Source organism: Phocoena sinus, chromosome 9, assembly GCF_008692025.1.
Source record: "Phocoena sinus isolate mPhoSin1 chromosome 9, mPhoSin1.pri, whole genome shotgun sequence".
In the NCBI taxonomy this organism is placed as follows: Eukaryota; Metazoa; Chordata; class Mammalia; order Artiodactyla; family Phocoenidae; genus Phocoena; species Phocoena sinus.
Window position 1 is genome coordinate 100,425,935 of NC_045771.1, and position 16,612 is coordinate 100,442,546.

General features: G+C 50.8%; 1 protein-coding gene across 5 annotated transcripts in view; it reads right to left on the reverse strand.

Moving 5' to 3' along the window:
* EGFR (epidermal growth factor receptor) overlaps window positions 1–16,612 on the reverse strand; it is a 191,218-nt gene that overhangs the window by 24,228 nt on the left and 150,378 nt on the right. For all 5 annotated transcript variants that reach the window (XM_032643822.1, XM_032643820.1, XM_032643818.1 and 2 more), the window contains exons 15-20: window positions 15,595–15,752; window positions 10,587–10,625; window positions 8,448–8,589; window positions 7,570–7,692; window positions 6,845–6,943; window positions 1,191–1,376 (exon numbers count right to left, since the gene is read on the reverse strand). In XM_032643822.1, coding sequence (XP_032499713.1) covers window positions 1,191–1,376; window positions 6,845–6,943; window positions 7,570–7,692; window positions 8,448–8,589; window positions 10,587–10,625; window positions 15,595–15,752 — 747 coding nt within the window. The remainder of the gene's footprint in view (window positions 1–1,190; window positions 1,377–6,844; window positions 6,944–7,569; window positions 7,693–8,447; window positions 8,590–10,586; window positions 10,626–15,594; window positions 15,753–16,612) is intronic.

Below are 16,612 nucleotides of genomic sequence, written 5' to 3' on the forward strand. Positions count from 1 at the left end.
CTCCCACCGCCAGCTTCACCCTTCACCCTGCACCGCTGACCCCGTCCTGTAGCAAGTGTCTCAGGCGGCTTGTGGCTGAGCGGAGCCCAGAACACGTTTTCGTCTGTCTTTAGTCACCTCCTACGCCTGCTGGGGGTTGAGCGAGCGAGTTCAGAGCATCCTCAGGAGTAAATCTGCAGGACCGAGGGTGCTGCCGCCCTGGGTGAGGCAAGCAACCAGGACCTGGATGGGGCCTGGGGGACAAGGGCCGCCCTGTCCTCCCTGGTTCCTGCAGGCTCCCAACACCCGCCCCGGGGCTGAGGGCGGAGCCTGCCCACAGATTCCATTCGGTATACCCACTGTCAGGAGAAACAGAATTTAGCAAGTTGGGTTGCAGACAACCGATGCACTACTGGCCTGAAGAGAGGGAGATCTGAAATGGAAGAACAGTCCTGTGAGGCCGTATGAGCAGCTAACACCTGGCTCATTGCTGTGCTCCTGGTCTCAGCCCCACCTGGCCACTGTCTGCCCCCTCAGCCCCTCCCTCGCTCCGGATCTAGCCTGTCGACAGGGGGACGCGTACGGAGCCCCATGAAGCAGCAGAAACGTCTGTTCACCTCCTGCCGCCACACGTCAGAGCCAGCACCTGTCTGTCTGCCTGCCCGGCCACTGTCACCTGACAGCCTTGGCCTGGTTTGCTGGCCTTGTGATCAAGTCCTGCCTGGGGGAAAGCCACACCTCCTCCTCTGCTCCAAATTACCACAGGATTCAACAAAAAGAAGGCCAGGGAAATAAGAACACTAACATCAACCGTACTGAGAGCCCCCAGTGCAGAGAAAACTGTGCAAACGTAGCTGAATAATTAGATTTTCGACGTGCAGTGGGATAGGCACTGATCTGATGCAAAGGACAACTGATTCAATTTAATCCAAACTAAAGAAGACTGCATGCCACGCACATGCGCGCACACATACACACGCCCTCTTGGCAAACTCTATGCTGTCCTAGGATGGAGAACGTAACGATTAATTTCTCGGTTGTCTTTATCTCCCCTGTGCCGCTGTTCTCCGGGGCTCTCCCTCAGGATCGCATCATCCCAGGAGGTGAGGCTGGGGCGGCAAAGCGACGGTAGCCACCAGTGCTGCCTCGTGGCCCTGCCGGCCCTCCCTGCAGAGCTGGGCCCCTGCTCCGAGCACGCTCCTCTGATTTACCTTTGCGATCTGCACGCACCAGTTGAGCAGGTGCTGGGAGCCGATGTTGTCCTTGTGCTCGCGGACATAGTCCAGCAGGCAGCCGAAGGGCATGAGCTGCGTGATGAGCTGCACCGTGGACGTCAGACAGATGCCCAGGAGGCGGCACACGTGCGGATTGTCCACACTGGCCATCACGTAGGCTTCCTGGGGGGAGAGGAGGAGAGGGCGCATCAGAAAGGCTCCCCGCCGTGGCTGAAGGAACAGGCAGACAGACCCTTTCCGGGTACAGAAGTCGAACACGACTTCGAGTTTGGAGGTGTGCGCGTGTGGAGGACAAGGGTGCCCGTGAAACGTCTAGTGCAGTGGGCGTTCCCGTGGGGTCTCTTGCCCGCGAGGCTGTGGAGTGGCTCGATGGGAGACGGCGTCCTCTGAGCGCACGTGCGGATTCTGCATCACAGAGGGGCCCGGGCAGCGCTCGCCATCGGCAAAGCGTTGGGTGAAAATGAGACCTGATGTCTCCAAGTTTGGGCGTTGCTGAGTCCTTACGAAGACCTCCACCTCAAAGCCAAAGATGCCGCCGCTTAAAACGGTGTCAGGGCCGGTGGGAACCTGTGCTTGGGGCCCACACCCTGGTGGAGACTTGCCTGCTGACTCCGGAACCCCGGCCTTGGGCACCGTGGAAGGAGATGCTGAGAGCTCTGTGGCGGGGGGGGGGGGGGGGGGGGTGTCGGGAGAGGGAGGGGGACCTCACCTCCCCACAGAGCACCGGGGGCAGAGAGGGGGAGCCACCCCCCACCCCCTGCACTGCCGGGACCACGGGCACCGCCGCCACGCACGGCAGAGAAGCCCTTTCGGTGCTTCAGAGTTTCTGGCTCTGAACCGGACGGAGGACGTTACACCTACAGCGATCGCAGACTCCGCTACGGCCCAGGATTCGTTTCTGAAGAGGTGGTCTGCGTCGCCCCGCCTCAGTCTTGGGAAGGGAAATCCATGCTGCTCTGCAGAACCACTCCCCACGGCCCCGCCCCTGCTAATTCGGAGGCTGCCGTGGCGGGAGCCTGGCACAGACCCACAGCCATGGACTTTATCTGAACCCTTCTGCTATCCTCGGGCGGAGGAAGCTGATTTCATTCACAACCATGCGCATAACTGGGCCTCGCTTTTGTCTAAGAATTAGGGAATCCTCAATTTCCACCAAGAAACTCCATCTCTTTCCCTTTAGAATCCAAAGGGGGGGGGTGATATTTTATACAGACACAGAAGGGACCACCTGGTCTCCAAGAGAAAGTTCAGAGGCGCCTCTCCCCACCTCACCACTGCTGTGCTCGGGGTAGGGCCCTCTGTGCAGAAGAGAACACGGCCTGGGCCAGGTGAAGGCACGCCAGGGGGATGCTGGGGCAGGCACCGCAGGAGCCTGAGGTGACAGTGGTGACAGACAGGTGGAGGGGCACGCACACATATCCCTAAACACAAACGTGATGGCCTGAACCCCTCCCCTGGCCTCACTGTTCCTGGGGAGCCCACCAGGCCTCGCAAAGCCTCTCCTCGCACAGACCCCGTGGTCCTCCTTCTTCTCTGCTCCCCAACTCTGCTTGCCTGCACCCGGGAGGGCCTTTGTCTGGAATGCCCTTCCACCTCCTCTTTCCCTGGCTGACCCCTCCTCAGAGGGCATCCCTGAGCCCCGATCTAAGTTAAACTCTCCTGGCATCTTGCAGTTTCTCCCTCGGGGGAGCAGGCTCAGTACGGCCTGCGAACTTGCCAGAGATGCCAACCCTTGGGCCTCACCCGGGGCAGGTGTGCCGTGTGAGAGGCACGGAGCTGGGGCTTGTTTATCACCTCACCTCCCCAACACCTGCTCCTGCTACGTCATTCCCGTGGTGCCCAACACATCTCTAGGCACAGAGCTGCCTCAGAAACACCACGGCCGAACGACACTGAAATCACACGAGACAGAGACCATGCCACGTCCACTACGGAAAGAAACCCGCAGCTCTGACATCTGCTGCAGAGCCGCCGTCTGTCTGGACGCTGCCCCAAGTGGAGACGCCCTGCTCTCACAGGCAGTCGGCCTTTCTCCTCGTCCGTGTTCTAAACGCGGCATCACAACAGCAGAGCAGGTGTTTAATACTATGGACCTTCTGCCAGCTCTTCACCTTTGAGAGGGGCTACTGATAAAAAGTTAAAACTGGAGAAGGCCTGCAAGTGGTTTCTTCTCAAGCCATTATTTGTCTGAAGAGGAAACTGAGGCCCAGTGAACGACGACCAGAGACCACATTTCTTATGTCAGGGCGGGGCCCACACCCGGGTCTCCCCCGACCCAGGCCCTCCCGGCCCCCCCCCCGCTTACCCCACGCACCGCAAGGCCTTGTTGAGTGCTCTGGCAGATGGGCTACCAGAAAGCTCCACACCTTATGACACAGAAAGAGCACGTACATAAATATGTTTTGCCTTCTCGATCTGTTGCCTGCCCTAAATTTAAACTGGAAAGTCTATGGAAACATCAATAGGCCATGCGATCGCCAGAAAAGCACAAAGCACGTCTCTCCCCCAGTCTGGGAAACTGTACAACCATAACACCAAAGAAATCCCCTGGCTGTTCTTATTTTCTTAAGATCTGCTGGAGACTTGGAAACATGTTGTATTCATTTTAGAGGGGAGAGAAATCTGCAGATCAGAGCAGTCTGAGCGGCCCATCTGCTGCGGGCCGTGGGGAGCTGACCTGGGGCTCAGGGAGCAGAGCATGGGCGTGGGTGTCCGGCCACACAGAGCCTGGAGCCCTGCCAGGTCCCCGCTCCTATTAAAATCTGGTACAGCCACAGATTTCTGGCTCCCGAAGCCCGGGCACAATGGGGATGCTGTCTGGTGGTGTGTCCTTTCAGCGTGTGCAGGAGTTAACGTGAGCTTTGTTTTTCTTGGAATCTCAAAGGTACACTGTGACCTACGGCAAGAACGCTTGGTATATTCCCCAGCCATCTCGGATCGGCCACCCCCGCCAGGCGTGCAGACTGGCAGGCAGAGCCCACGCGCGGAGGCTCCCAAGGCTGAGGTCAGAGTCACGTGGCAGGAGGGCCTCTGAGGCTCGGTGACCTCGAAAGTCTATTATTTTGTCCAACCGTTGAAATTTGGGGGGCCTTCCTTCTTGCCGTCTCCCTCATCTGTGAACTAGTTTACGTTAAAGACTGGGGAGAAAGGATTCCACTAGACTTTAAACTCCTTCAGGAGAGGCAGAGGCTTAACTTTAAGAATATTTCTGAAAGTGTCCCATTAACTAAGCCACCACTGACCGCAGCGTGCGCCAGGGCTGGAGGGTGTGCGTGCTGGACCTCAGTGCTGGTCTGGGCAGGGGAATAAGAGTACGGGTTGCTGGAGCCATTTACAAGTGCGTGTGAGTGTTTCAAAGCCCACGCTCAGGGCTTCCCTGGTGGCGCAATGGTTGAGAGTCCGCCTGCCGATGCAGGGGACACGGGTTCGTGCCCCGGTCCGGGAGGATCCCACATGCCGCGGAGCGGCTGGGCCCGTGAGCCATGGCCGCTGAGCCTGCGCGTCCGGAGCCTGTGCTCCGCAACGGGAGAGGCCACGGCAGTGAGAGGCCCGCGTACCGCCAAAAAAAAAAAAAAAAGCCCACGCTCAGCCCCCTGGGCTGCCTGTCACAGAATTAACTTGCTTTTTAACTCACTGTTGAAACTGTCCCTCAAATCACTGGCGGCTGCTTCAGCTTTCCCTTCCCTCAGGGGCTCCCCACGGCTGCGCCCACACTGCAAGGACAGGCTCCCTGTGCGTGTGGGGCAGAAGGAGCTTCGGGAAAAGCAGGCGGAGGGCCTCGGGCTGCCGTCCCTCTGGTTACAGCCACAGGACAGGTGTTAGAGCAGGAAGAAGAAACCGGGGTGGGTGGGGGGACGCAGGGAGAGAAGGAGAGCAGGACAGAGACAGCGCAAGAGGCGAAATGGGACTTTACACTTTTTTTTTTTTTTTTTTAACCTTTTCAGTCTTTCCTTTCTCTATGTTCTACCCCAACTCTGGCCCACGAAAGCAGATTTCCTCCAGTTTTAGGGGTCCTGGAGGGCCCTTCTCAGTGAAGCTACTTCCTTCCCAAAGTATAGCTACTGTCTTCAAAATCGCCCTTACTCTGCGTAGTGAATATTGTTAAAACTCACATCTCAACACCGTTTTGTGAAAGTTATTAGAATGTCTTAAATGAGTAACAAATGAATTAAGGAAGCAAATTCTGCAAAAAGATTTTCTTTTTAACGGTGTAGGAGAAGGAGCTAGAGGTTGAAAGTGAAGAGACTTCACAAATCACTTGTTTGTTGTACTTCTTGTGGTTATGGAAATAGGAGTCGACATTACGTTAACAGACTGTACGTTAATTTGTAAACTGTGAAAATGAAAGATAACTTTGCCTGGTAAGCTATCATCAGTGTGTGAGACCTTCTGTTGCACGGTGTTAATACATCATCCTTCATGTAGAAGATACTGGGGTGGGACTTTCCTGCTGTGATGAAAGGAGAGGAGGCTGCCTGGAGAAAATGGGGTTGGAGAGAGTGCGCTCCTGGGAAGCTCACTGCCTGAACGCTTTTTTAAAAAGGCCCATGTTTGCTTTGCTTACTGTATATTCTGTGGGTTAGATACAAGAGTGGGGAAATGTTATATTTGACCTTTGTCCTTCGTGGCTGTAACACGAACTAAGTTCTCTAGATTTTTGACTCAGTAAAGGCAGTCGTTTTCCTTTTTCATTGACTGTTTCCCTAATTCACCGCTGAGCCCCTCCAGCTCCTCTTTCACTGGCTCTGCTTTGGGACAAGAGCAAGAGAAACCCACATCCACCCCGGCAAGCAGAGGCCAGCGCTGTTAGCCCGGGACCCCAAGGGTGTGTCCACCGGAGCTTCCTGAGCTTCTACCTGCAGAGGGTTCTGCCCAGCTCCAGGCTGGCCCCTCCTGCATCCAGCCTCTTTCTAAGACTGTGCAGCCCCCTCACTGGCTAGTGAGGGTCCAGGGAAGGTGGAAAAAGTTCAAGAGAATCGCAAGTAAACACATGTAACAACAATCTTGTGGAGTATTTCAAAGAGTCCATAAAGCAGCAATCAGCAGACGCTGGAAATAACCTTTAAATTACTTTGAGAGAAAGTACAGAAGGGGAGCAACAGATTATAGAGTTCATAGAGCATCACAGTGTTAATCCTAGGCACCTTTACAAAGCCATTTCAAAGATGAGCTAGCTGGTGGAAGAAAACGAACATGCATTTCAGAGTCAGAAGTAACCACGTGCTGGAATCCTACCCCAGCCACGTGACCCTGAGCATCAGGCCGCTTCATGCCTCCGTTTCTTCACTGAAAGCTTGGCGAGCACAACACCTAGAGCAGCACAGGCCCGCCAGCGGCAGTCACTGAGACGGCAGGGGTAAAGCCACGAGCACAGGGACGGCCCCCGGTGCATGCCCAGGGACCGCAGGCTTCCGTACTTTTGGGGGCCGATAAGAGAACGGAAGAGTCAGTCTTCTCTCCGAGAGAGAATTATACCAACTACAGCCAGAAGGAAAAAAGCCAGGAAAAGTGACCATTCAGAATGCGGTGATGACAGAGTCTAAAACAGAGCAGCGTCCTGCCAACCACGAAGAAAGGTGGCTTCTGGCTTCCAGGCCTGCAGAGAACTAGAGAATAAAGCAGAGACTCACATCAAGAATTTCCTTGTTGGCTTTTGGAGATGTGGCTTCTCTTAATTCCTTGATAGCCACAGGAATTTTAACCTTCTCGCCTTCTGGGATCCAGAGTCCCTGTGACGAAGAGAGGTGAAGACATTGGCTGGCAAGCATCATACACGTAACATGCGGCTCCTAGGCTGGCTGGGCAACACTAGTGACCCCACCCCAAAGGGCGAGGGGCTCGAGCACAGCTCTGCACCCAAGGCCACCGGTGCTGGGAGTCACGACAGCTCAGCAGCTCTTTAGCTATCCCGTTCCAGAAATCAAAGTAGTTAGACAAAACCCCTAAGCTCGTGCCAGTTACACAGTCAGTGTGTGTCATTTTGTCGAGAATTCTGAGATTCTGGGTCTAGGCCTAACTGAAATCAGACTATGCAGGGGGGATGTAGGAGAAAGAAATGAAGAGGAAGCTGTTCTGAGCTGGGCTTTATTCAGATGCTGCTGTGCAGTGAGAGGCAACCCTCTCTCAGACGGACTTGTGCCACCCACCCCTCAGAAAGCTCACACTGTCCTCCTGAAAATGTCTGTGCCGGTGTACAGATCTCACCGCACCAGTTACTTGTCACTGGGATTATAAAAGATTCCCTCTAGACAACTTGAGAAAAACACTGGCGTTTCCTAAACCCTCAGTGACACAAAGAGCATGTGACCACGATAAAGACCACCGCGGAGACGCCCGGGACCCTCGGGGGGCTCACCTTGTACACCGTGCCAAATGCTCCGGAGCCCAGCACCTTGACCTTTTTTAATTCCGTCTCCTTTAAGATCCTCAAGAGAGCTTGGTTGGGAGCTTCTCCGCTGGGCGTCAGAGGCTCGACAAGCTGTGACAGACAAGAGGAAGAGACGATGCCCGCCGGGCCGGGGAGAGGGGTGGCAGGTCCAGACACCAGGGGACAGAACTCGCGTTTCTCCCTCCGGAGCCTGGGACGCCTGTTCTAAGGCACTTGGTGAGACCCTCGGAAGGAACAGGGACTGACCCCTCCCCCCCTCAAAAAAAGGCATCCTTGAACAGAACAGCTCCTTTGCAATAAGTGCAATTTCTATTTCTGTGTCCGGGCCGAGAACACTTGGGGAAGGACAGTGCTCTGTGGTGGTCACTCTGCTAACCGGTCGGGCCCCGCACAGCCGTTTTGCTGTAGCTGCGGTGGGTCCCTCTTCCCACGGCCTCTGGCTTCTGACACGCCGTCGGACACGGATGCCGGTTGAGAAATCACGGACAACACGGTCACAAACGTGGCTCCAAAAAGAGCAGCCGCTGGTGTGGACAATGGCATTTTCCAAAGTAACACCTCCTGAGCTCACATTTCTGCGCGCCAGCCTTCCCCTTGGCCGGCCCGAGCGCCCGCCCCACGTGGGCAGCGGGCGCCCCGGCTTGGTAACCGGCCGTGGGACTTACCCTAGACACAGCTGCGTTCCCCTGGATACAAGTACTAACATGTGCATGTAGTTGCTTATAACTGGACATTCAGAGATTCTTCCGACTTTTTCTTCGCGATAAAAGGAGCACAGTAATACATCTTCAAAACGCAAACCTCGGGCTGCCGCGCCTCCCCGCCCCCTTGCGCGCGGCGCTCACCTCGCGCTCCTGCAGCAGCCGGCGCAGTGTGCGCTTGCGGACGATGCGGCGCCTGCGCAGAAAGAGGCCGACCCCCAGGGCCAGCACCAGGGCCAGCAGCAGGGCGCCCACCATCCCGGTGGCGATGGACGGAATCCTGGGCCTGGAACGAGGTGGACACGCAAAGGGGTGAGGTTTGTTACCTTGGCATTTCACATATTTCCCGTACGTTCTGATAGCATGACGTCATTTAGGGCTAGCTCAGAAAGTGGAATACGGCGCAGCTCGTAAAGGAGAAAGGAGGGCGGACTTCGAGCCCCAGGGCAGGGTTTCCAACTTCCTTCAGTGTAGGAGCCTGCTTTGTCGCATGTTTTACACTGAAGTATCATTTGGACTTCTCCCTATAGGATCATACTTTTCATCTGTTGATTAAGAGAACACATCATTTAAAAAGTAACTCAGAGTTCAGTCATGCTTTTCATATGAATCTGTGTGGCTCCCCGGAGTGTCTCCACGCGTTTGAGGCACGCCCTCCGCACGTGACACTTGCGATGTCTGCTGGCCAGGCTGGAAGGAGGGACCCTTTCAAACCTGTGGAGACTTCCCGAGGGGTCCGGGGCTTTCAAGATGGCACCAGAGCTGTAGGAAGTGCTGTAGCATGAGTGTGGAGGGGGTGAGGAAGTGACAGGATTTCCACACGGACGGCAGAGCTGTCAGGGACGAGTGATGTCATCCTGCAGCCACCCCTCCCCCCATAGAGCTCGGGTCAGCAAACACCCAAAACTCAGGTTCTAAAGCTCACGGGGAAAAGAACCGTCTGAATTAGTAGATTCTGAATTTAGAATCTTCATAAAGCTTTTATTCTCCAGCACCTGTGCCATCTAAGCTTCTGGCAAACTTCATATTTTCAGGTAGAAATGTTAATGAATATCAAAGATTAATCAGTAGCACCGTTTGCACCTAAAAAAATGTGCCAGTGTTCTTACAGATTTCTCATAAGTGCATCAAATGTACTTCACGTAAATAGTATTTATGACACTTTCTTCTTAGCAAGTGCAAAAGCCATCTCCTGAGTTATACCATCTTCCCAGTTAATGCAGTTTGAATTAATGGGTTTTTACCATTTTGAAGGGGACACTGAAAGATATAAGGAATAATTTGTACAGAGTATGTGTTCCATGGGAAGCAGGGGGAGTGAAAAGAGAAGAAAAGAATTAAAAGGGTAAAAATATAACGAAGAATGGTCGTTGACCGGTTTCAGGGTGGGGATGTGATGGAAAACCTCATTACGAAGACGCTGACTGAAGCACGAAGAGAGGACGAAGCTTGCTGGTGTCCTCGTGGCTCAAGTGAAGAGGGGCGTAAAAGGAAATCTTTATCTTTGAGAAACTGATAGCAGGAGGGATCAGTTATCTTGGCTAATTCTTCGGCAAGAGACTGAGCTGACTGGCATTGAGGAAGGTTGTTGGGGGGAGGAATTCTGTAAACATTACTGGAGATGGCAGAGGTTCCTGGACATTTGGCTGCTGTTTGGGGATAACTGGTCAGTGTCTTGTGTATAATTCTGATTCTTCGATAGACATTATTAACTGATAGTATCACTCTTTCCTGATGAGTCTGAACAGGAAGTCCCAATTCCGCTTTTCTCTGTGCAGCATTTCAGGCAATGACGGCAAAGTGATCACAACTGAAATGCTGAAGGAAGTCCTGTGTTTAGGAAAGGAAGTAAGGGGAGAAAGTCTCCCAAGGTGGAGCTCTGTCATTGAACAGACGGGTCATTCAAACACAGGTTCGTGGTAGGGCCAACTGGGTCAGCGAGGAAAGAGGAGGGAAGCTGGAGGAGGAGAAGGACCCAACAACCCTGGTGACCTAGGGAGCAGGGCTGCATGTAGAAGCGCTGGGCAGTGAGGCTGGCTCCGCGTGGAGGGGCCCAGCACTCCTGTCCTGCCCTCCCCCTCGCCCCCCCCACCCCCCCTGCCCCCCGGCCTCAAAGCACAGCCAGCAGCGTGGGCAGGGTGAGCTCTGCTAGGAATGCCCAGGCGGCCCAGGGTGAAGTGAGAACCGGCCAAGGCAGAGGGCAGTCGGAAAAGAGGGAAAGCACCACCCTCGCCCATAGCGCTCTTGGTCATTTCTGATCAGGTCATCAAGTGTCACACTTACCCACTCACTGCACAGCCTTCAGAACCTGGCCCAGCACAGCTGTAGGAATTGAAAGAGAAATACACATTTCGATCATTTTACTTCTTTAGCACTTTTTCTTGGAGTTTTTTTTTTTTTTTTTTTTTTTTTTTTTTGCGGTACGCGGGCCTCTCACTGTTGTGGCCTCTCCCGTGGCGGAGCACAGGCTCCGGACGCGCAGGCTCAGCGGCCATGGCTCACGGGCCCAGCCGCTCCGCGGCATGTGGGATCTTCCCGGACCGGGGCACGAACCCGTGTCCCCTGCATCGGCAGGCGGACTCTCAACCACTGCGCCACCAGGGAAGCCCTCTTGGAGAGTTTTTATTAAATCATAAGGCAATGTGTGTTAAATGACTTCCAAATCATTACAATCACACCGCGTCTCAATACTGCTTAAGCATTTGTTTATTGTGCATTTATTCATGTGTTCATTCACTCAGCAGGTATTTTTGAGTGTCTACTCTGTGATAGGGATTGTTCTAGCATTGAACAAAGTAGACATTTCTGGTCTTCATTATTGACATGTTTTCATGTCTTCCATTTGACAGAGCGAGCCCACAGCTGGCTCTAGAACATCAATGTGGGCAGGAGGTAGAGGGAGCTGAGACCAGAACCATTTCCTGGGGCACACTGATAAAGGAGCGGGGTGGGGGGGGCAGATGAGTGAGGACATGCATCTCAGGGGCAGGGAAACGGGGACGATGATTTGAGACCCAGAAAGCCAGGGGCTGGCTCCATCCACTTCCACACAACTGCAACGTTGTACGTCAAGCAGGGACATCATTTGTCCTAACGTGACCCCTCAGCAGCTGGGTTCCCGTTCTGTGGGGCACCACCATCTGTTATTTTGATTACAGGATGATGGTTGAAAAGGCAGACTAAGTTGGCTTTGAAGGACAGCAGTGTTTGTCAATAAAAACGTCAACAGGAAAATAAAATATTCCAACTAAATGGAGAGGACTGATCACGGCCTGGGGAGAGATGAAGAAGCCTGGTTCAGGTATGTGAGGGGACCGGTGCTAAGTTAGATGCACACTGTCAACTGGTTCTAATCGTTTTCTGTCCCATTCCAAGGGCTCTGATCTCTGTACTCTACTCCTCTTGGTTCTGAAGGTCTGAGACCTCTTTTCCGTGGCGTCAGACAACGCAGTCTCGGCCCTGCAAGCTTTCGAGCCTTCACCCCTACACCCGACACAGGCTTCTTCAGGCAGTGGAACATGCAAGGAGTTCTCCTTTTTTCACAGTCTTTTATCTCCTAGGATAATCGTCAGAGACAACATTCTCTAATGGATAACCACTGGTAAAATTAATCCCTCCTCAAAATAGCCCTCCTCACTAGTGTTTTTATATTTTCCCATAATGCCTGTTTAGTTTCCAGGCCGTAATAGAACGGGAACTCTATGCATAGTGGTGTAAACTGGAATTGCAAACTTTGGACAAGAAGCAGGGTCTCATGCAGCCTCTGAAAGTGCTGCTGGGAAACCTATGGGGTTTCTAGCAAGAAGCTATGGACAAGGGAGACGCTCATAGGGAGAGCTCAGCCAGTTTACATTTGAAGAGCTGATGGACAAGGGTAGTGATTGGACAGGTGCCCTAAGAGGGAACCACCTGAGTGTCAAAGGATTAAGGGGTCCTTGGGAAAGCTGGTGGTGCCCTGCATAATTCTGCAGAAATGATTGTCAAATATCAAGCAAAAGAGGCCATATCATGCTATCATTTAATTTTGTCAGAAAAATTATTCCTTGTCTCCCACTTGATTTATTATTTTTTTGTTACATGTAATTAAAATAGGCAAAATTTCGTGTCATTTCGTTTAATTTATTGGCATAAAATTTCAAAGAAGCCATCCCCTGACGACTTACTATAAAATGTGGTTCCGTTTAAAAGTGGATTTGCGGACTTTCCTGGCGGCGCAGTGGTTTAGAATCCACCTGCCAATGCAGGGGACACGGGTTCGAGTCCCGGTCCGGGAAGATCCCACATGCCGCAGAGCAACTAAGCCCGTGCACCACAACTACTGAGCCTGCGCTCTAGAGCCTGCGAGCCACAACTACTGAAGCCCGCACACCTAGAGCCCGTGCTCCGCAACAAGAGAAGCCACCGCAATGAGAAGCCCGTGCAGTGCAACGAAGAGTAGCCCCCGCTCACCGCAACTAGAGAAAGCCCGCGCACAGCAGCGAAGGCCCAACGCAGCCTAAATAAATAAATAAAAGTGGATTTGCTTCAAGTTTGCTGACCCATTCCCTGGGGTAAGCAGACCTGCCCTGCGGGAAGGGCACGGCTTCTGGAAGCAAGCATGCGCCTGTCACCTGGGCTTTGTCACTGCTGGCTGATGAGTCGTGGTGACCCCAGAGCCTTTCCAAGTGTTTCTTTAACAATACAAATGGGGAAAGCAGCGCGTTCGCTCTTAGTCATCGTTGAGACTATGTGTTTGATGATGCTGTGCACATCGCGGATACACAATAAAAGAAATGTTTTCTTATTTCCCCTCACCTCATCAATATTTCTCCATATTTAAAAAATTAAATCCATTTTTAATACGTAATTCCTTTGGGAGAAGATAGAGATAGTAATAAGAAGATTACGGAAAACTATATATTTTTCCACCAATGCTATATGCTCACAGACACACACACACATATAGAAACACATTTATTTCCCAAAGATAGAAAAAAACAGGAAAAATGTATTTATTTTATATAGGTAGTATAATTCTATTTTAGAGAATCTTCTCTGAAATTGCTTATTTTGGGGAATATGAAAAAAACAGACTAAATGAAAAACTAGCAAATTACAGTTTATACTATGTTTTGTAGAGTTTGCAGAGTGGTCTATGTAACCAGTGTGCTGGTATACCCAAAGGGAAAAATATGAAAAATCTTGAAATTCCTACCAAGAAGGTATTTGGTAAAGTTCAGAATTCATTCTGGATTTTAAAAAAAGAGTTTAAAAGTAGGAATAGATAACTGTTTCTTTAACAAGATAACAAGAATCTCACACTAATAGCAAATATTGTTCTTAGTGGTGATTTATTACAGCCATTCCCACCACCATCAGATATAAAATTCTCATGTCCACTACCAATGTATCTGATATTATTCTAGAAATTCTGGCCCTTGTAATATGATTTGAAACTTTTGGAAAAGAGATGCAGATACCATTACTGGAGATGATCTAACTGTTTTCCTGGAAAATTCAAGACCATGAACTAAAACGCTAATTTCAAAGGAAGTTCAGTAGAGACCACCAATACGAGATGAATATACACCTCCGCCAAAAAAAATCAAAGGCTATCTTATATATTAGATATAATAAATGAGGAGATATACTAGAAAACAAGGTCCACTTCACAGTAGCAAAAATAAATCCAAAATGTTTAGGCAGAACATGAAATAACACAACTAAAACTTTACTGAAATATAAAAAAGAGTATCTGAATGTATGAAGAAATGATCATTTCCTGACTGGGAGTACAAAATATTGTAAAAATGTTAGCCCTACTCAAATTAATTAATTGGCTTTAGTGGGGTTTGTGTGTGTGTGTGTGTGTGTGTGTGTGTGTGTGTGTGTGTGTGTGTGTGTGTGTGTTAAACTTGGTAAAATATTCCAGATCACTTGCAACACACCAATGGCTTAGACTAAGACTAGAGGGAGAAGACAGTCACATGCAAACCACACAGGAAATGCCCAGGCTTCCTACATGTTAGCTGGGGAGTCAGCTGCCTGGGACTGAAACTCTTGGACCACAGGGTCATGGAATGATGGAGCCCTTCCATTTACCCTCATGATGGCTGAAACTCAAGAAGGAAGGTGAAACGACGGAAGTTGACCAGGGTACCAGTCATTCCCAAATCACTTGTCTCCAGGCCCAGGCTCTTCCAAATAAATACAGTTAAAATAGGTTTTTTGTAAAAACTTAGGACATACTCGGAAAATTTTCAAGACTCCTGATGTTTAGAAGTCTAACTGCAAGGTTCTGCACCCCTTCAGAACACTAACCATCACTGTCACGGTCATAATTACCACCGTCACTACCAGCAGGACTGGCACCGTTACCTCCTTCACCAGCATTATAACCGCCACCATCGTTACTGCCACCTCGTCACCAGCTCCGCACCGCCATCTGTGCAATCGCTGATTGAGTGCTCGTGTGGTCCACGCACTATTCTAAGTACAGTACACGTATTAACTCAAGATCTCAAAAATCCTGTGAGCGATGCAGTCTTATTATCCTAATTTACAGGTGAGGAAAGTGAAGCACAGAGAGGTTAAGACACTTCCCCAAGTCCACACAGCTAGTAAGAGATGGCTCCAGAGAAGAGTAACGGTGCCAAATAAAGTTGAGGATTATAGAGAGATAGAAGGGAATGTGAAATATATGGGACAACTTCTCCTTCTGATTTCTAGTAGTCCAATTTCATTGTCAAATTTATCATGTTAGTAAATAAGATATATACGTTCTGAGTGCTTCTACTAATTACAGTCAAAAGTTTTAATTTCCCTATTAACAGCTTAGCAATCAACTAGCTAAAAGAAAAAGCACCTTTAGGCAACATTCCAGGCAATGTTATCTTCTATTAATTGTAAACCAATAAAAGATTCCCACAGGAATCCCAGTCATCTGGAAAGATATATATACATATATATATATATAGACACCTTCGGGGATGGGGCAGGACCTCTGCTCTTGTTCCCCCTGTCCCTTATTCTTCTTGTCGGGACATGCTGGCACCACAGAACAGGGCCCTGGCACGAGACACACCTGGAGAGGCTGAGAGGCTCTCCCGCCAGCACCACGATCTGCCCACGAGCGTATCATTGCTGCTGCCGTGGCCGTGGGTCCAGAACACCTGGAGGAACTGACTCAAATACAGACCTCTGTACTTGACTGACTGGAAAGTCCGGAGACATTTTCAATCTACAAATTTGCAAGATGGGAAGCACCCCGTTCTGCCTTTTCCTTTGCAGACCCAGAGCTTCCCGCACTCACCCGTAGGTGCAGCTGGCGTGGCACAGGTGACACACGTGACTGGCATCTGCAAACTTCCAGATCAGGGTGCTGTTTTCTCCTGTGACTCCAGCAGGGCAGGTCTTGACGCAGTGAGGGCCGTCGATGTTGTGGGCACACTTTACACAGCTGCCTGGTCCCTGCACCAAGGTGGAAAAACCGTTTCATAAATCAAACATTTACTTATGTCTCTCTCTTTTTCAGAATGAAGTAACTTTTTTTTTTTTTTTTTTTTTTTTGCGGTACGCGGGCCTCTCACTGTTGTGGCCTCTCCCGTTGCAGAACACAGGCTCCGGACACGCAGGCTCAGTGGCCATGGCTCACGGGCCCAGCCGCTCCGCGGCATGTGGGATCTTCCCGGACTGGGACACGAACCCGTGTCCCCTGCATCGGCAGGCGGACTGTCAACCACTGCACCACCAGGAAAGCCCCAGAATGAAGTAACTTTTTACTTAAAATGCTTACCATGAAAAAAAATCAAACGACGTGGAAGTTCTTAAAGTGGATAAGCTCTTCTGTGACTGTGCTTGCCTGATGTGACCACTGTTAACAGCTGAGAATAAAGTCTTCTTGACTTTAAATGTGTACTTTATATACATACATATATATATATATATATATATATATATATATATATATATAAACATGAAAGAAACTGTACTATGTGCTTTATTACATTTTACTGGATACACTGTGGGCATCTTTCCTTGTCAAAGCATTCTTGATTGGCCTACATGTATATTTATATCCTTATCGGTCAGATGGACTTCCTTGTGAACGGTGTTTGGAGTTGAGGGGGCCTCTGTGGGAAGCTGGACTCACCAAGGCCAAGCTGAGAAAACCCACACCTACATTTCTGCAGTGCTGAGAAGGTGGCACGTGTAAGTGCAGTGGTGGCTGCATAATTAACTGTGCAACACGCTAAATTTGATTCTGTTGGTCAAATGTGAATGCGTCGGTAAAACCCACAGAAATGAATGCACTGGGGCTGCTTGGGTTG